The 21241-nt window shown below is 38.0% G+C and overlaps 1 protein-coding gene across 1 annotated transcript in view; it reads left to right on the forward strand.

Annotated features, from left to right (window-relative positions):
- Positions 1–18566, forward strand: part of LOC136867344 (beta-1,3-glucan-binding protein) — a 101445-nt gene extending 82879 nt beyond the window's left edge. The window contains exons 8-9 of the mRNA XM_067144518.2: positions 2768–2869; positions 18151–18566. Coding sequence (XP_067000619.2) covers positions 2768–2869; positions 18151–18252 — 204 coding nt within the window. The 3' untranslated portion in view covers positions 18253–18566. The remainder of the gene's footprint in view (positions 1–2767; positions 2870–18150) is intronic.
- Positions 18567–21241: the final 2675 nt, after the last annotated feature.

Here is a 21241-nt window from a genome sequence, read left to right on the forward strand (position 1 = left end):
TCTGCGCGTTGTGATGAGGATGAAATGATGATGAAGACAACACATACACCCAGCCCCCATGCTGCTGGAATTAACCAATTAAGGTTAAAATCCCCGACCCAGCCGGGAATCGAACCCGGGACCCTCTGAATCGAAGGCCAGTACGCTGACCATTCAGCCAACGAGTCGGACGATTTTCCTGATAATTCTCATTCTAATAACTATCATAAACCATGGAGAGATATGAAACACTGGTGAATTGCCACACTAATAGCATGTGCAATCAGATAATAATGGAAATCAAAACCTAACTCCAGGTAAATGTTCATCATGTTAAAAGAAGCGAGAACTTGATGATTTTGGTAAAAGTTTTGTACGTTGAACTTTCTTGAACTATCATAAAGTATGAAATGATTCCTACTGGTGCTTTGATGCGCTCATGGAGTAGTAACTCAAAAAGATTGCAATAGATGTTGATTTATCTGTTTTAAAACATTGTAAGTATGGCGTTCAGCAACTAGGACAGTAGTTTGATAGACATGGTGGATGAATATTTTGATGCCATATATTCTACTTCAGATGCTTTATGTTAATGTACTGTAATGTATGTAATATTAGTAATATTAGTATCAGCAGCAAAATAGCATGCAATTTGTGTTCTACATTTCCAGCTTGCTAATAATCACTAATAGTGCTGTCCGCCTCCACAGCAGTAACGGTTAGCACTATTAGCTGCCATCCCCAGAGGCCCGGTTTGATTGCCGGCACTGCCAGAAATTTAAGAATGGCAGAAGGGCTGGTATGGATGGGAGGATGGAATGGCACATACAGCTCACCTCCATTGGGGGCATGCCTGCAAAGAGCTGCACTACCTCAGTATGAGGACACGAATTTACTAATAGTGCTTTGCAAACTGCTCTCACTCATGCCTGCACTATAGACATAAACAAATGCCAGCATGCTTTCTCACTAGCGATAATGTCTGATTAGACAAGCAATGTGCCTATTTTTAATTAAGTTGTTTCTTTTTCAGGTTTCATTCTGTTATCATATGTTTTCTTTTTGAGGTAGTTTCTAAATTCATTTATTCATAAATTAGTTTCAACAGAGTGAAGAACCTAACAGTCATAAAATATTATCAAACAGGTTGTACCAGAACTACACGGACAAAAAAAATCAGGGATGCTTTGTGTTATGTTAAGAATGATGGTGCAATCAGATTGGCAGAGAAAAATTTATTTTCGAGAAAATTAGTTTACTTTGTTACTTCCAGGTGCACGATTCAAATTGACAAACTTGCTGTATTTGCTATGTCAGAGCACAAGCCGCTGTTGTGCTTCAGGGAAGAGAAGGGAAGGGAGGGGAAGTGGGGACTATGATGGAGACAGAGATAATGCTCCGTGCGTATGCACAAGTTTCCTCGTTCGACTCGCACAGGATTGTCCTTATCTCTTACAGGCAATTAACAGTTGTAACTGCACACCCAGTAAAAGAACACACGGTAATTAAGACACATTTGTCAATCAAGGAATGCACCAGATCATTGCTCCTCTTGTCTGTTGGTCACAGTAATGCTCTTTATTATTTAACTTGCTCGATGATGCAATGCTGTCATCCCATGATTGTGTATTCCTTCACCCACAACATTGTAAATAGAATGAAATACTGAACGAAGGAAACAATACACCCAATGATTTGATCACAGTAGATGTTCAATATGTCCCCTCCTGCTTCGATGCATTGTTCACAAAGGTGTAATAGTGGACTCTGTTCAGGATGTGTGGTATGTCGCGAATGACCTGGAAAGCTGCCCATATTCTTGGTACAAGTTCATCTACTTTTTCTATGGGGTTCGCATAGTAGTCCGTTTGTGCATAACAAACTTTACACTGCCATCTCTGGCTGGGAAGTGACTATGCAAAACAAACAAGAAACTTGTGCGCCCACACCGTGCATTACCTCTGTCTTCCACTTACCACTTCCCCTCCCTTCCCTTTGCTCCTCTGACTCACATGAACAGGCAGCAGCTGGCTCTCTGGCATAGCAAATAAGGCAAGTTCATCAATTTGAATTGCGTGCCTGGATGTAACAAAGTAACCTCATTTTCTCGAAAATAAAAATTTTCTCTGCCGATCTGATTGCACCATCGTTCTTAACATAATACAAGTAGCATCCCAGATTTTTTTCTGTTGCTATAGTTCTGATACACCCCGTATAGGCATGCTCAGCAGATGAAAAAATGAAAATCCTCAGCCTGTTTCCAGTCATTCGACCATGTCAGGAATGGAATGAATGAAGTCCCTATCTAGCAGCGAGGATAGGAATTGTGCCAGCTGCCGAAGCCTGTTGCACTCCTCTGGGGCAATGATTCATAAATGACAGATGAAATGAAATGATATTGGAGAGTGTTGCTGGAATGAAATATGACAGGCAAAACTGGAGTACCCGGAGAGAAACCTGTCCTGCCTCCGCTTTGTCCAGCACATAACTCACATAGAGTGACCGGGATCTGAACCACGGAGCCCAGTGGTGAGAGGCTGGTGTGTTGCCGCCTGAGCCACGGAGGCTCTCATAGTCAACAGATATCTCAGAAAAATGAGATTGCTTTATTCTTCAGAGAAATGCTCTGGTGACCTGAAAATATTATTATCGGTGCCAAATGGAATTTGGGAAAGATCTAACTCTCAGGAGAATTTTAATTTAAATATAGTATTCTTTATCAAAGCTTTATTTTATTTCATCATAGTTTATTTGATATATCTGATAATTTGTATTAACTTTGTTGCAGTTCTACTTAAGCATTGGGCTTGGAGTTGGTGGCTTCAATCAGTTTCCTGATAATTCTAATTCTAATAACCATCGTAAACCATGGAGAGATAGGGATCCTAAGGTAATATTTTAATTTTGAAAACTGCAATTATTAAATATCAGCTTGAATTTTTTTTAAAATATCTAATAGTCAGACCTCTTTCAAAAGCATGTGAGCATGGGGAGTTATGGAAACAAAGGTGATATTAAGTGAATGAAGAATCAAATATGAAACATTAGACCAAACCCCAAGAACGAGGAGCTGCTGAGAGTAATAAATTATATCCTTCACATACTTGATCACAATCACTGAATTTTTAATTTTTTATGCCTCATAAAACAATACTGGTAAAAGTGTAACCTTTTAAACAGAAATTAAAAGTGTTGAGAAATCAGCGGTCAAAAAACTTTATTTTAATTACATAGTAAAGAGTCCAGTTTACATACAGTAGTCCTATTTTACAGTCTAGCAGTCACACAAGATATAAATAACATAAACAGTAAATTAGAGTGAAACCCTTACTTTTAATGTACCAGTAAATAACAATATGTAAGCCAGAAAGAAAATGAATTTAAAATAGGAAAATTAGAAAAATAAATTTAAATTAATTATAAAGGCTAGGAAGAGTACAATAGACTCCTAGACAAATATTAGTTAGATGGTATATTCAAAATTTACACCCACTTTACGCTAAGGAAAGAATAAAATATCTGGCCTGAAGATCACTTTAACAAAGCAATTTAGAGAAAACAAGAGTAAATGAAATAATAAATTTTAAAAATTCAGATTGGTGTCGTTATTTGCATACTTTCATACGCAAAATACCTAACATATCGTCCATAAGGCACACATTTCAACACAGCCTAGTCATTTAAAAAGAAGAAGAAACATATGGTTACGGATTCTTCTGGCAACAGTGATAGTTCATTGTAGAGGAAATGTAGGTAGCAGGTTCTTAATAAATGGCTCTCAAAGAAATGTAGCACATTTAGAGAGTTACTCAATATACTATACTAATTACATATTTACTCCTCATTATTTATTTATTTATTTATTTAGCCATATAGTGATCACAAACTATATACAATTGACAGCCACTTAATTAAATTTGGAGAGAGACTGAACAAGTCATCAGGAAATCCAGAGTATGAATGCAGAGGGCAGCGTTCGACGAGATGTTCAATCGTCTGTTCTTCTAAACTGAATTTGCAAATTGGTGCGCTGATCCAACCCCATTTGTACAAAAAGTAGTTACAGCAGCCATATTCAGTCCTTAGTCTGTTGAGACGACACCAAAGGTACCTTGGTAGGTCAAAACTTTTTGGCTTCTGAGTGCGATCAAGGCAGTGGACATTTGTTCTTAATGTTTTTAATGATCACTCATTCTTCCAACTGTCATTTAAATTAAATCTATCTGCAATAAGTTTCCCTGCAATGTCACATGCTGGTCTTCTTGATCACAATCATTGCTGTGGCAGATGGCAGAATTTCTGATGCAGTTGCTAAAGAAGGCGATGCAAAGATTTTCTTTGCCTCCCTCAGAAGAGTTTGTTTCCACCTTAGGTCTGGTGGAGGGATGTGACTTAACACAGGTAACCAGTGACATGAAGTTGATTTCACAGTCCCAGTCCTTATTAAGCCTGGGTGTGACAGAAAAGGAATGGAAGAATTTATTGGACCTTTTGGACATGTAAAATTTGTAAAAGTGTAAAGGAAGCAGTGAAAAAATAAGAAGGTAGAAGAAAGGATAAGAAAATGAAAAGAAGGTGCAGGAAATTAGTAAGTAAAGAAAAGGTGGGAAGGATTTACAGGAGAGTTGGAAGAAGATGTGTATTGCAATAAAAGGAAAAACTTGTAAGATGAAAGAGAAAAGGAATATTGAAAGGAAAAAAGCTGAAAGGGGAAAAAAAAGAGAGAGATAATAACACAACCAGAGGAGGTAAGGAAAAGATGGGAGGATTGCTTTGTCAAACTCCTGAATGTGAGAAGGGGTGAAAATGAGATGATAGAGGTGGACTGTAAGGAGACAGAATCCGAGATTGAAATCACAATGGAAGAGGTGGAAACTACTGAACATGTGGCTGCGCAGTATGGATCATGCAGCTGTCAGCTTGCATTCGTGAGATAGTAGGTTTGAACCCCACTGTCGGCAGCCCTGAAGATGGTTTCAATGGTTTCCCATTTTCACACCAGGCACTAGGGCTGTACCTTATCAATCACTATTGATCTGCATTTAGGGCAGTCACCCAGGTGGTATATTCCCTATCCATTGTTTTCCTAGCCTTTTCTTAAACGATTCCAAAGAAATTGGAAATTTATTGAACATCCCCCTTGGTAAGTTATTCCAATCCCTAACTCCCCTTCTTATTAACGAATATTTGCCCCAATTTGTCCTCTTGAATTCTAGCTTTATCTTCATTCTGTGATCTTTCCTACTTTTAAAGACACCACTCAAACTTATTCATCTACTGATGTCATTCCACGCCATCTCTCCAACCGACAGCTCGGAACATACCACTTACCAATATAAATGGTCCATTATTGGACATTATAAATTTTCTTGGTTGCCAGCGTTTCACCCCAGTGTGCTAAGTTGGGCTCATCAGGTTCCCTATGGGAATCAACATCTATATCAACATACCACTTAGTCGAGCAGCTCTTCTCCTTTCTCCCAAGTTTTTCCCAGCCCAAACTTTGCAACATTTTTGTAACGCTACTATTTTTTCAGAAATCACCCAGAACAAATTGACCTACTTTTCTTTGGATTTTTTCCAGTTCTTGAATCAAGTAATCCTGGTAAGAGTCCCATACACTGGAACCATACTTTAGTTGGGGGTCTTACCAGAGACTTATATGCCTCTCCTTTACATCCTTACTACAACCCCTAAATACCCTCATAACCATGTGCAGAGATCTGTACCTTTATTTACGATCATATTTATGTGATTACCCCAATGAAGATCTTTCCTTATATTAACACCTAGGTACTTACAATGATCCCCAAAAGGAACATTCACCCCATCAACGCAGTAATTAAAACTGAAAGGACTTTTCCTATTTGTGAAACTCACGACCTGACTTTTAACCCTGTTTATCATCATACCATTGCCTATTGTCCATCTCACAACCTTATCAAGGTCATTTTGCAGTTGCTCACAATCTTGTACCATAACTTATTTATTACTCTGTACAGAATAACATCATCTGAAAAAAGCCTTGTCTCTGATTGTGGAATCTTTATACATATCATTGATACACCTATACAAGAAAACATAAAGGTCCAATAATACTAACTTGAGGAATTCCCCTCTTAATTATTACAGGGACAGATAAAGCTTTGCCTACTCTAATTCTCTGAGTTCTATTTTCTAGAAATATAGCAACCCATTCAGTCACTCTTTTGTGTAGTCCAATTAATTAATGCCACTTCTTGTCCTTTCCTAACCCATCATTGGCATAAGACCTATTTATGTCGGTGTGATGTAAAGCAAATTGTAAAAAAGGAGTGGAAACTGCTGTCAAATTAATGAAAGAGGGAAAAGGATTGGATGAATTATGTGTGGAAATGATAAAAGCAGCAGGATCTGTTGGTCAACAATGGCTGTATAGGCTATTTAAATATGTTTGGAAAGAAAAATTGGTACCAAATGACTGGAGTAAAGGAGTAATGATACCTATACCAGTATTTAAGAAGTGGGACAAGAAGATATGTGACAATTATCAAGGAATCACACTCACGAGGAACCATCTCAGGTACGGTAGCTAAAATATTTGAAAGGGTATTGGAAAAGAGAATGAGAAGAAATGTGGAAGGATACAAGAAGAGCAATATGGGTTTCAAAATGGAAGATCAATACTAGATCCCATCTTCAGTAAAAGGCAGTGAATGGAAAAACATTGGGAATACGGAAGAGATATGGTGATTTAAAAATGGCTTACAATAGTTTACCCAGAGGAAAGGTATGGAAAGTAATGAAAGAGAAAGGATTCAGAAAACAAATGAAATGAAATGGCATATGGCTTTTAGTGCCAGGAGTGTTCGAGGACAAGTTCGGCTCGCCTGATGCAGGTCTTTTGATTTGACTCCCGTAGGCGACCTGCGTGTTGTGATAAGGATGAAATGATGATGAAGACGACACATACACCCAGTCCCCATGCCAGCGAAATTAACCAATTATGGTTTAAATTCCTGACCCTGCTGGGAATCGAGCCTGGGACCCCTGTGACCAAAGGCCAGCATGCTAACCATTTAGCCATGGAGCCGGACAGAAAACAAATAATAGAATATGTGCAAGCAATGTTCAAAATCATCGGAGCAGTGTCCAGAAAATTCTCGCAAGGAGAGAGTGGCTTCGGAATGAAACTGGACTACAACAAGGAAGTGTGATGTCACCACTGTTATTCATAATGGTTAAGGACAAAATTGTGAAGAAGACAGAGGTAAAATATGGGGACAGGGAGCTGAAGGTAATGTGGTATGGGAAACAAACAGAGAGAAAAGTACAATGGTAACTTGACATGTACAGTGAGATTATTGAAAATTATGGAATGAAAATCAACCTGAAGAAGAGTAAGATAATGGTGCTGATTAGAGGAGAAAGGAAAAGAAAGAAAATATTTAATTAAAGACACAAAACCTTCAATGTGTGGAGAGCTTCAAGTATTTGGGAAGTGAATTGAGGCATCCAATTGCAAAACTCGTTTTGTCCATGATAACAGATTTTTCAGAAAACAGGAAAAACTGTCATTTGTTTATGCCTAGTGTTAGAAGGATGAATCTTTAACCAATTAACAGCATGATATGGTTCCTGTCCATCACCAGATGCCAACAAATCTCTGACTCATATATTCCGAGATTTTATATAAAATAGTTTGGACACAACGTGATTTGCAACAGTATCATGAAGATAACGAGTTTTGCAACAGTATAATGGATGTAACAATTTTTGTAACTTTTTTTTTTTTTTTACTATGGGCTTTACGTCGCACCGACACAGATAGGTCTTATGGCGACGATGGGACAGGAAAGGCCTAGGAGTTGGAAGGAAGCGGCCGTGGCCTTAATTAAGGTACAGCCCCAGCATTTGCCTGGTGTGAAAATGGGAAACCACGGAAAACCATTTTCAGGGCTGCCGATAGTGGGATTCGAACCTACTATCTCCCGGATGCAAGCTCACAGCCGCGCGCCTCTACGCGCACGGCCAACTCGCCCGGTTTTGTAACTGTTGAGACTGGTGAGTTATCAAGTGCTAGGAAATGAAAAACAACACATATCTTATTCAAAATATAATTATTTGAATATGTTTACAGTAATCATCTCAAATTACATACATTAAATACATTAGTATGGTACATAAAAATAATTTTCACTTGCTTCTTGCAAATTCACACTTCTCACAACACCAGTCCCTCAATGTTCTTCAATGAAGTCCCCATAATCAGATTCCATGTCATCATCTGCCTCATGTAAGGTTTCTTGTTGTTCAAACAATTTCTTTAAAAAGTACAGTTTGTCATTTTACTTCCAGTTTTCTTTGAAATGTTTAGACAATAATGTGTTTAAATTGGCAAGTTTTTGTTTTTTCATGGGTATACCCCTCTCCATGATATTAGGAACAATATTCATATACATTGTTCCATGTTTCAAAATACCTTTGGCCTCTCCAAAATCACTGTTGTAAGTTATTTCACCTTGCACAACACAGCTTCCTTTCTTGATAATAACCCTTTTTGAAGGTTGCAACTTAAAATGCCATTGAGCGGGTTCTTTAACTACTTTGAAACAGCACTCTTCCAGCCTTGCACTGGACACATTTGGTCTCCCAACAAATGACAGTCGCATGAGATTCAAAAATCTTCAGATAATCTTTGTCAGTTAGCAATGTTGTATGCTTTTTTATATCAGTCTCCATTCACCCACAAATTCGGTCTGGAGTGGCCTACTATAGGAAACACTAGTCTAATTTTCCTTACTGTCGCTGGGGCATCTTGACTCAGAAATTTGCCTAACATACCAATCTGATTTTATTCTTGGTTTGGCCACCACAGCCATCTGCAACCAGCCTGATTGAATTGTATCCGGTAAGATCTGTTGCTACCAGCCTATGGCATAATGCAGAAACTATTTGATTTGCACCTTTTGGGTAGTCATTTTCGAGCCAAATATAAGAAAAAGTTCTCTCTCTACCTTGAGTGTCTTTTGATGTTCCCTCACATATAGTGAAATTGTACAGGTATAGCTGGCATAAATAGTATGCTGCCTGATCAGCAGTCTTTGGAATGGCTTGATTTTTTTTGGCAGTCAAAACTGAAAACACATTCACCTTTATTAGCTGAACATAGTTGATCATAAAACGCTTTGGCTTTTTTGGTATGTATGTTTAACTCTGTTTGCAAACCTTGCTACTTCATGGGTTCTTGGCAGTTCTGTATATGTTCCTTAAGAGACGAGCACAGAGAACAAACATCTGTGGCTGGTGAGCTGAAGCCTAGATTGTAATCACTAACAAAGATTTGCCGAAAAATTTCATATTTGACATGAAAGTCTGGTTCATGCTTATCATTGTATTGTACCCAGAGAGCTCTGATGCTCAGTTCACTTGGAAAATATTGCCGTTTCATACTTTTGCTATGACAATAATGCATTTTGAGGACTTGTATAGACTCTATAAATGTTTTCACTGCTTGTCGCCTGTCGAAAAACTTAGCAGTCCTCCTGTCACCACCTCTTCGCTCGGGAGGTATGTCACCCTTTTCCAAAAAATTTTGACACAATGCTTGCACCCTATCCCTTGATATGCACAACGTTTTTATAAACAGCTGTTTGCAAACTGGTATATTTTCAAATCGATCACTTTTCAAGCATGGCATGAAATATTTAGTCATTCCCTTATTTCTGCAAGAATCACTATTCCCGCTCCTTGATCTGTTACGTTGTGGGGTGGAAACTGTAACATGTCTTAATATGAAATTGTGTTGAGATTGTCTGTCCAGATTGGCATAAAATTTCTGATGCATGCGCCTTACATCCTGGTAGCTGACTTCACTGCATCGAAAAGCTTCCACAGATTTGTGTTGACATGTGGGTGGTAGAGGAAAGGATCCTGCAGAATATCTGAAATAAAATTGTTTTAATTGTTTATTTGTCAAACAAGAATTTAAAGTGGGAATATGATTGAATAAGAACTTGACTTGGAAGTATTGAGCTGACAAATACATCACACTTCTGTAAACCTTACCTCATCCTCTTCACCAAATTACGTTTCCATGTATCCTTCCTGCTTCTCTTCTTTCTTACTTTACCCGACTCTGATTTATTTATTTTCAGAGGATTCATATTTTGTAATAAAATGCAGTATTTACTTACACAAATACACTACTGAGGGCTACAATGCAACTACTGCTTTGTTTACAAAATTTGGAGGGAAATGCAATGCAGGATGTTTATCATCTCAGGTTGGTCACATGTTGAAAATGAAATTTACCTATTATACTATTATTACAAGACTTATTTCTTTGTAATAATTAACAAATACTGATTTAAATGAACTGCTGCAAAACTGGACTAAATGAGTTCTGCACCAGTTTCTTGTTGTAACCTACAGATTTTTATAGGACAAAACGAGTTTTGCACCACTTTGCGTAAGATGGACAAAACGGAATATGAAACAGTATAGGCAATGGACAAAATGAGTTCTGCAACAGAACCAATAATTTGAAGCCTATTTTCAATGGGATTAAACAGACTTTGCAATGAACATTTTACACCAAAGTGTGCTGCTGTGAATGAAGAATCGATTTACGGACTTAACTCACTTTTTAAAAAAATGGACAAAACGAGTTTTGCAATTGGACGCCTCAATTGATGCAGGATGCAGGGCAGGGCATGGAGATCAGTAAAAGGATTTAACAAGCAAACACATTCTACCAGAGTGTGAGAAACCTGATGTGGAGGACGGAAGTACCAATGAAGTACCCGTTACTGACATATGCAATAGAGACCTGGACACTGACAGAAGAATAAAATCCAGGCTAGTGAAATGAAATTTTTAAGATGAATGATAGAAAAGACAAGAAAGGACAAAGTAAGAAATGAGGATATCATGAAGGAAATCAGAGTGGAAAAAAGCTTTAGACATATTGGAGAGGGATAAATGTATGGTACATGGTAAAAGTAAACTCATGTCCTTGTCCTGAGGTGGTGCAGTTCTTTTCAGGCACACCGTACTGCTATCTATTGTGTGTTAGAGGTGTGATATTCACAAGAACTGAGAACATGGTGACTGTTATAGTTTGCTATTCAAATGTGGAGTATAACTAACAGATGTTCATACCATATTATTGCTATCTATTGTGTGTCAGAGGTGTGATATACACAAGGACTGAGGATGTGTTGACTGTTATTGTTCTTTGTTATCAAATGTGGAGTATAACTAACAGATGTCCATACCATATTATTGCTATCTATTGTGTGTTAGAGGTGTGATATACACAAGGATTGAGGACGTGCTGTCTGTTACTGTTCCTTGCTGTTCAAATGTGGAGTATAACTACGAAGGTAACCCCAAAAATAAGGTCTCCTAATTTTTTATAAATACATATAGCTGTTTATTTCTACAATGGTTTACATCATTTTGCAGCTTGAACACTTAGCTATTTTTCTACATAATCACCATTTCGGTCGATGCATTTTTGTAGATGCTGTGACAGTTTTTGTATGCTCATATCATACCAGCTCGACGCCATCCTGTTCAGGAAGTTGTGAGCGGCGCTTCAGGAAATCTCAGGAACCAAAGTGCAGAGATCATCCAGGGTGATCCGCTGATCTTCATGCATGATTTTCTCAACCTTCACGACTGTCTTGACGGAAATTGATGTCTCCTGCTGCTTTGTTTGTTCGTCGTGAATTTCAGTCCACCACTTATGATCACTTATGAACAGTTTTGACATTCATGCACAACTCACCATACATTTTCATCAACTGGTGATGGATTTCAATTGGTTCAGTACCTTTGGCATTCAAAAGCCTAATAACTGCGTGCACTTCGTACATGGCGGTAACATCCAACAGAAGCTCCATTCTCAACGGCTGCCAAGCCAAAAACGAGTGCCTCAGTGCAGTGTGTGCATGTTTATATGCGAGTGCAGAAAACACTCTTCACAATATTGTGACCAACAGCCACACAAACAGAGTTCTGTATTTATAAAAAAAATAGGAGACCATATTTTTGGGATTACCCTCGAAACATATGTTCATACCATATTATTGCTATTATGTGTTAGAGGTGTGAGATTCACAAGGACTGAGGACGTGGTGACTGTTATTGTTCCTTGCTATTCAAATGTAGAGTATAACTAACAGATGTTCATACCGTATTATTGCTGGTTATTGTGCGTTAGAGGTGTGAGATTCACAAGGTCTGGGGACGTGGTGACTGTTATTGTTCTTTGCTATCAAATGTAGAGTATAACTACCAGATGTTCATACCATATTATTGCCAGGTAATGTGTGTTAGAGGTGTGAGATTCACAAGGACTCAGGACGTGTTGACTGTTATTGTTCTTTGCTATTCAAATGTGGAGTATAACTAAGAGATGTTCATACCGTATTATTGCCAGGTAATGTGTGTTAGAGGTGTGAGATTCACAAGTACTGACGACATGATTATTGTTACTGTTCTTTACTGTTCAAACGTTGAACCTAACTGACTAGATGTTCATACTGCTTATAGTCAATGATTGAATCAGGTCAAGTTGATATTGTTTATGTCTTATTGATATTACATATCGACACAGCTCAGAATGGGGACAGAATCTACATTTACAGTCCACAAAGCTCCTACTGCAGATATGTCACAATACATTGACAACCTCAAGCAAGATACGAGCAAAAAACTCATAAGTAGTGAGGGTAAAACTCATGTGCCATGTCCCCATTGTGGTAAATACTGTATTATGTTAGGATTAACACCCACATAAGTTGCTCCCACCCTGAAATCCATAGACAAATAATAGTGCAGAGGCCGGCCAGCACTGGTCATTGTCTTCCTTCACAAGAACAGCATTCAGATAAACACAGAGAGTCCAGCAACATTGCCTGCATTTGGACCTATTAACAAATTTAAAGAAGAACTATGTTAGTGGAATGATAGATTTTTTTCTTGAAATGAATACAGATCAGTTTGACAACCTCATTAATGGGTCTGCAGAATTTTTGTCTACTGCTAACGACTTCCTTCTGGATCCTAAACATCCTGCAAAGAAACAAAAACAAAAACAAAAACAAAAAAAAAAAGTACTTTGAGGCTAGGAAAGCTAAAAGAGATGCCCAGCTTCAAAGAACTTTCAAACAGCATTTAAACCCTCAGAGGGCTACAAACAAGGTCTGAGAGAAGAGGTATGATAAATATCGGTACCAGGAAACCCAGTACCTATATTACAATCAACGAAGTAAAGCCATCAGATGTCTCAGTGTAAGGCGAATATTCAAAACATTGGTGAACATTTTTGATCTATGTTTTCTGTACCCAACAACTGCGAGCATGAAATATTCAAAGGTACTATGACCAATAACGAATGTTTAACTCAAGATAATGTATTTGATGAAACCATAAATAAGGATGAAGTATTCATGGCAATGAAAAGAATGGCTGTGGACATATCAGCTGGACCAGACAGAGGTTTAGTTAGAACAAGAAAGGATGACTGGGCGAGTTGGCCGCGTTGTTAAGGGCTCACAGCTGTGAGCTTGAATTTGGGAGATAGGGGGTTCGATCCCCACTGTTGGCAGCCCTGAAGATAGTTTTCCACGGTTTCCCATTTTCACACCAGGCTGCTTCCCTTCCATTCCTAGCCCTTTCCTATCCCATTGTGCCATAAGACCTATCTGTGTCAGTGCGACGTAAAACCACATGTAAAAATGAAGGATGACAAGGCATCGGCTATCATAGCTAACTAAAATTGCCACTGTTATGTTCAAAACTTTCTTTCACTGCTCACAAATTCCTACACCATTTTACTACCTAAGAGCAGTGATCTTGCAAAATTGTCTGACTGGAGACCAATAACAACATGCTCTGTTCTTTGGCGCATCATCGAAAAGTTGTTCTATACAAGACTGAAGAGTATATCCAGTTCGGTGAACATCAGAGGGGATTCACTAAGTCACCAGATACTACCATCAACAGTGCCTTACTATGATCCATTTTAAGTTCAGCAAAACAACAAAAGCTTGACACAACCTTAATATTGCTAGAAAAGTAAGGCCTCGATAACATTGGCCAATCTCAAGTAAACTGGGAGATATCATATGCAAGCTTCAGGAGAATAATATCACACAAATCCAGTCTAAATTTCAGAAAACTGAATCCATTAAGTTATGTCGTGGTGTTATGCAAGGTTCTCCCTGACAACTCATTATCATCTTGCCCATGGCTTGATCCAGACCAGAAATTTACTATTTAGAATTCCGCAATATGTCCCGCGTTAACATATCTGTTCCTGTGTATTCCTTTGGAGAAAATCCCTCAGCACTTCCCAGAAAATGCTGATAAAACAATAAAATGTACATTGAAGGAAATATTATCTCTTCCTACCGATACTCCATATTCAGTGATCTACACCAATAAATGATATAAAGGTCTTGGTGTGTTTCAAGCAAGCTGGGAGGCTGTGCTTTAACATATAAATAGCTGTAATAATTTGAAACAGCCGGGAAACCAATATATTGAATCCACAAGGAACTTGAATGAAGAGATTAGCAACTGCATGAGTAAGCTTAATGTGGACTCTGGTAACATCAGCATTAGAAATAGGGATGGTACATACAATACCAAGAAAATTAGAACTGTACCCAGGAATCAGGAATTCGAGAAGTGGTGTGAGCTACAAAGTCAAGGGCAGGGAATTTGCCTTTATAAATAATCCACTCCTTTTAATCATTAGATAAGAAGGCACGAAGGTCTCTCTAGTTTAGAGTGAAGGGATGCACTGAAAATGACATGTAACATGGTGACGGTATGAGTCATACCAGGAAGATCCCATTACAATACCCACAGCGGAAGATGCTCGCATCTTGGGTTTCTGTCCTTTTAGTGAAACTCTTAGAAACACCTGCCACCACACGATCAGGTCATCTACTATACAGTCCCTCTGAGGCAAAGGCTTTCAAGTAAACAAGGAGGTTCATGGTCTTGCAACAAATGGCAGCACAAGGAGAATTGATATGATCGCCATTGAGGGAAAAGCCGGCTATATTCTAGACCCTACAATAAAATATGAGTCGCATCTAACTCAACCATCCAAAGTTGACGGTGAAAAGAAAAGTATATATATTTGTCTACGGTGCCATACTACACAGAAAAATACCAGCTAGAGAATATTCAAGTGATAGGTGTTATGATCGGTGCCAGGGTGATGATCCCCAAAAAGGTGGTGGAAATCTTGAGAGTCTTCAGAATTAGCACTGATGAACTCATGGACTGGGGGCTAAAAACTCTCAAGGGGTCTATCCTCATTTTGAGACATCACCTATACTCATCGGAATGAGATCAACTGACCTCAAGTCCGAATCATACTTAAGTTTGGTAGGAATTATTTATCAAGTTGTTCTTAAAACTTTTCAAATGATTTAGATACTTTTGTAGCTTTTTATTTCACTAATTGTTTCTCAGTAAAGGTTGAAATTTGTAGATCCAATTTCACAATCATTTTTAATGTTTAAAGTTCTTTATAAACTATTTATTATTAAAATCAATATTCATTTTATTGTGTATTCTTTGCCTTTGGGCAGCCTCCAGGTGGAAGAAGAATTTATAAAAAAAAACATACCAGGCTTCCTGCCATTCTTGCATCTCTAGCAGAACCAGGAATTGAACCTGGCCCCCCAAGGATGGCACCTAATAGCACTAACCATTATCTTACAGAGGTAGACAATTTAGATGGTTTGGACACATTAAAAGGATGGAAGAGGAACTGGGTTTCCTGATACTGATATTTATCATGCCTCTTCTCTCAGACCTTGTTTGTAGCCCTCCAAGGGTTTAACTGCTGCTTGTAAGTTCTTTGAAGTTGGGCATCTCTTTTAGCTTTCCTAGCCTCAAAGTACTTGTTTTCTTTTTTTTTTTTTCAGGATGTTTAGGATCTAGAAGGAGATCATTACCAGTAAATGATGACTATGATGTCTCTGGAAAGCTGCCTCTCTTATCCAGTGAAGATTGTCAACTCTTCAAAAGTATACCACTGTTGTACATACATACATGGCATGTGGGAACTGGAGAGGCCTGGTGCAGATCTTCTGATTTGACACCCGATAGGCTACCTGCGTATCTGTGAAAATGGGCCCTTACGTATGATGAATTCTAACGCTGAAGACGGCACACACACCCAGCCCCCGAATTGTCAGAATCAACCAATAAAGGTTAAAATCCCTGGCCTGGCCAGAAATCAGACCTGGGACTCTTTGAATCAAAGGCCAGCATGGTAGCCATTTAGCCATCAACCCAGACACCACTGTTGTGAAACCATGACTTCCCCAAAAGCTAATTCTTTTAAAAGATTGCCCCATTATTTGCCACCTAGATATTTCAAGTTGGGGTCAGAATCCATGTCTGCTCCTGAGGAAGTTTTGCAATCCAACATCTGGTTTCTGAATCTCTGCCTAATCATAATGAAGTCTATTTGATACCTTCCAGTGTCTCCAGATCTCGTCCACGTATACATATGTCTTTTGTGGTGTTTGAACCAAGTATTAGTAAGGACTAAATTATGATCAGTGCAGAATTCAACTAGCCAACTTGCTCTTTCATTCCTTTGTCCCAATCCAAATTCTCCTCCTACTGCATTAATTCTCATCCTTGGCCTACCACTGCATTCCAGTTTCCCATCACAATTAGATTCATTACTTTTTACATATTGTATTAAATCTTCTATCTCCTCATATATTCTTTCGATTTCTTCATCATCCACTGAACTAGTAGGCATATAGACCTGCACTATTGTGGTGGGCATTGGTTTGGTGTCTAGACGACAATAATTCTTTCACTATGCTGGCCGTAGTAGCTTACCCGCTGCCCTATTTTCTTATTCATTATTAAACCAACTCCTGCATTTCCCCTGTTTGATTTTGTGTTGATAATTCGGTAGTAGCCTGACCAAAAATCTTGCTCTTCCTGCCAACGTACTTCACTTATACCAACTACATCTAACTTTAGTCTATCCATCTCCCTTTTCAGATTCTCTAACCTACCACAACGATTCAAACTTCTAACATTCCACGCTCCGACTAGTAGAATGTCAGTATCCATCTTCCTGATGATCGCCCCCTCTCGTGTAGTCCCCATGTGGAGATCCGAATGGGGGCCTAGTTTACCTCTGGAATATTTTACCCAGAAGGAAGCCATCATCAGTACATCATTCATACAGAGAGAGCTGCATGTCCTCGGGAGGTAGTTACGGCTGTAGTTTCCCATTGCTTTTAGCCATGTAGCAGTATGAAGAACACATCTAAGCCATATTGAGTATTATCACAAGGCCATATCGGTCAATCATCCAGACCGCCGCCCTTATGACTTCCGAAAGGCTGCAACCCCCCTTTCGGTGAACCATTCGTCAGTCTGGTCTCGCAACAGAGACATATCCGATATGGTTGCACCTGTGGTCGGTTATCTGCTTCATTGAGACACGCAAGCCTCCCCACCGCCCGCGGCAAGGCAACATGGTTCGCAGGAGAGGACTGTATGAAAGACTGATGCATTAACTAACTACTTGTTTGCACAGATGAATAAATGTTTTTAAAACAATCTTACTGTTTTGAAATGACCTGTTGCTAGAGACTATTATACTTTGCAAGGTACATACAAAATATCTTTGCACAATATCATCAGAAGTTGTTGTTTTTTTTTTTTTGCTAGTGGCTTTACGTCGCACAGACGCAGATAGGTTTTATGGCGACGATGAGGTAGGAAAGGCCTAGGAGTTGGAAGGAAGCAGCCGTGACTTTAATTAAGGTACAGCCCCAGCATTTGCCTGGTGTGAAAATGGGAAACCACGGAAAACCATCTTCAGGGCTGCCAACAGTAGGATTCGAACCCACTATCTCCCGGATGCAAGCTCACAGCCACCCGCCCCTAACCGCATGGCCAACTCGCTTGGTAATATCAGAAGTAGGCAAAGAACTGTCAACCATCATGTTCTTGGTGTTAGTAGGGAGGTTGAATGTTGAGAGAAATAAGAGGCAAAGGACTCACCTTGTATGTGTGACATTTAATACCGTATAAAATGTTACCTAAATTTTAGCTACTGATGTGTATTTCCTTATTTTTTCTTTCCTTAATAAATACTGAAGTGATAATATTATTTTCTAGGCAATGCTGATGTTCTGGCGTGACAAAGATAACTGGTATCCGACTTGGAAAGACGAGGCATCAGCTCTTCAAGTAGAGCATATTAAAGTATGGGCACTATGATGACCAGCAAGGTGAACCTGAATGTTATTACTGCATTTGAAACCTTATAGATCTCCTCAGAATCCATATGAATTGATGAATAAATGCAATATGTAGTATTTGATCCCTTCTATTTATATATAACTATTTATTAAGCTTTGAATGGCATAATTTAATGTTTATAATTGTGCAATTTGACGGTGCCATTTGTATTATGTATAACTCAAGTATTGTGCCTGTGATTTATTTCTGTAGATTTGCTTAGTGATGTTTTGGATGTATGCAACAAGATGTAAGTTCAGTGTGCTTTTGAATAAAAGTGAGATTCATCTGAACTTGTCTATATATTCATGTCATCTGATAAAATCCTTCATTCACTCACTTATTATCCAAGCAGAGCTCTATTTGACTACTGTGTAGATCTTTTTCTTTCCTTCTTTATCCCAAAATCTAAGCCTATATTGTAACATACATGTTACTCGTACCAAAAGAATGGAAATAAGAAAAATAAACTGAACACCTTTGAGATAAAATATGAAATAGCCAGTTAAACTGTGCTGCTTTTATAAGGCCATCTATGTAAACAAATTTGAACTGCTGTACTACAAGATACTTTGGTCTTCAACTATTCAATCTCTCTATCATTGGTTTAATTGCTCACTCTAGTGGGATGAACTCTAATTATTTCACAAAGGAACGTTTATTTTTGCAGTTGGCAAACCTTAGATTTTGAGGATTATTTTGTTTATGTAAAAAGTTTTCAATACTTCAGCTGGTTCGTTCTTCAATAGTAATCAACCTATCAGAAACTTGTAAATATTTTCTCTAGCCAATTAAAATTGGGGGTTTGTACAGGAATCCAGTCTATCAGTAAAGAGCTGTGGAAGCTTCCCCTCAAAAATATTATAAAAGCTGGGTGCTTTAAGGCCATATGGTATGAATTGTTCCAGTGTGAGGAGGCTGAATTGATGTGAATCAGGAGACAGGGGCAAGGCCTGCTTGAGGAAAGCCCATCGAATCAAGGTAATGACAGAATTTTCATAGACATGTGGTAGCTCCTGTGGATAGTGTGAGGGGAAGGTTTCAACCTCTTTTATTTAATGTAAATTTCTAAATTTGGTGGCTTAAATGTAGAATTTTCAGCAAATCTGGGGACCCTGTTAGATTCCCTACTGGGAAATATATAATATAAGAGAACAAAGAGTGATTACCCTTTGTTGGTTCCCATTCAACTTGGCATGGGTTGATTAAAGTTTCAAACCTCTAAATTTCTTAATACTGTACTTATTTGACATTAACATATCTCATTTAGTCCCCAGTGTAGTATAGGACTAGCCTCCGTATCTTTGGGCCATAAGCCCACTTAGAATTTTAACTATTTCTAGAAGGAGTGCAGGTGTTTTGCCTCCTTGCATTTTGTTTATGGCCCTTTTCTTTTGTCATTAAGGCCATTTCGTATGGGCAACCATGCCCCTGTTTATTCAGTAAGTGTTTCTGGTGTTAGTTCCCTTTGGGAACAGTAAATTATTTAACTGTTGAGCAATAGATAAGCCCACATCAGGGCAACTGTATGTAAATACTGTAATGGAGGACAACCTATAAGCTGTCAAGTGGAATTTGTGTGTGCCATATGAAACTGATGCCTCTGCCAGGCTGGATTGTATTTGAAGCACAGATTCCCCTGTAGTGTAAATGATAGGAGCAAAACATCATCTTTGTAAAATATTGTTCCTGTCAAGAGCAATAATGCTCTTTTCTATGTAAATCAATCAAACTGTTAACAATTATAAATTTTGTACCTGGTTTTCGGACTTCTAAGTCCCTGTTATAATTAGAGCTGACAAGCTCATTAATATTGTGTTATTCATTGAGATTTCCTATTTCTTAATTTTTAAACTAAAAGAAAAGAAATAAAATTTCAATATTTGTTGTGTTAAGTTCTGCTTTAGTTAATACCTTGTCCACCCATTCAACCAGGCAATTCTCATCCCTCTGCGATCAATAATAATAATAATAATAATAATAATAATAATAATAATAATAATAATAATAATAATAATAATAATAATAATAATAATAATAATAATAATAATAATAATAATAATAATAATAATAATAATAATAATAATAATAATAATAATGATAATAATAATAATAATAATAATAATAATAATAATAATAATAATAATAATAATAATAATAATAATAATAATAATATGATACAAAAATATGTGAACTATAACTAGCAGTTTAGTGGCTTATCTCTCCTTTCACATCCTAATTTCAGAATTAAATAATCTTCAATGGCAGTGGCAAATAGATGAAGCAAGCACTCTTGGGTTTTAAGGAGTAATTTTAAGATCTTGGTTTGTAAACTGGAGTACATACACACATCTTCAAAGCATACCAGCATCTATTTAAGTCATGAAGACTTTTAGTAATTAGAAGATTGTTTAAAGTACATAGTAACAATAGGCAATATTTTCCTTCCAAGAGATAAGTTTGCAGATGGATACATTCTGGTCCAAATATTTCTTCTCTATCTGATTGGTAAATAGAGGGTGTTTTAGACAACATGTCACTTTCTTTCTTCTTTTCTGGAAATCTGTATTTCTATTTTGTGTCTCTAAATCTTTTCTGGCCTACTATTTTGCAAAACTAAGAATGCTCAATAAGCCTCCGTGGCTCAGATGGCAGCGCGTCGGCCTCTCACCGCTGGATATCGTGGTTCAAATCCTGGTCACTCCATGTGAGATTTGTGCTGGACAAAGCAGAGGCGGGACAGGTTTTTCTCCGGCTACTCCGTTTTTCCCTGTCATCTTTAATTCTAGCAACACTCTCCATTCTCATTTCATCGCATCTATCAGTCATTACTTTGGGAGTGGCGACCCCATCATACTAATAGGCTATATATGATTCATTCATTACATCCCTGACCTGGTCAATGACTGGAAAACAGGTTGTAGGTTTTCATTTTCAAGAATGATCAATATGATTTATAGAAATCATA

The sequence above is a fragment of the Anabrus simplex genome, chromosome 1, assembly GCF_040414725.1.
Source record: "Anabrus simplex isolate iqAnaSimp1 chromosome 1, ASM4041472v1, whole genome shotgun sequence".
NCBI lineage: Eukaryota > Metazoa > Arthropoda > Insecta > Orthoptera > Tettigoniidae > Anabrus > Anabrus simplex.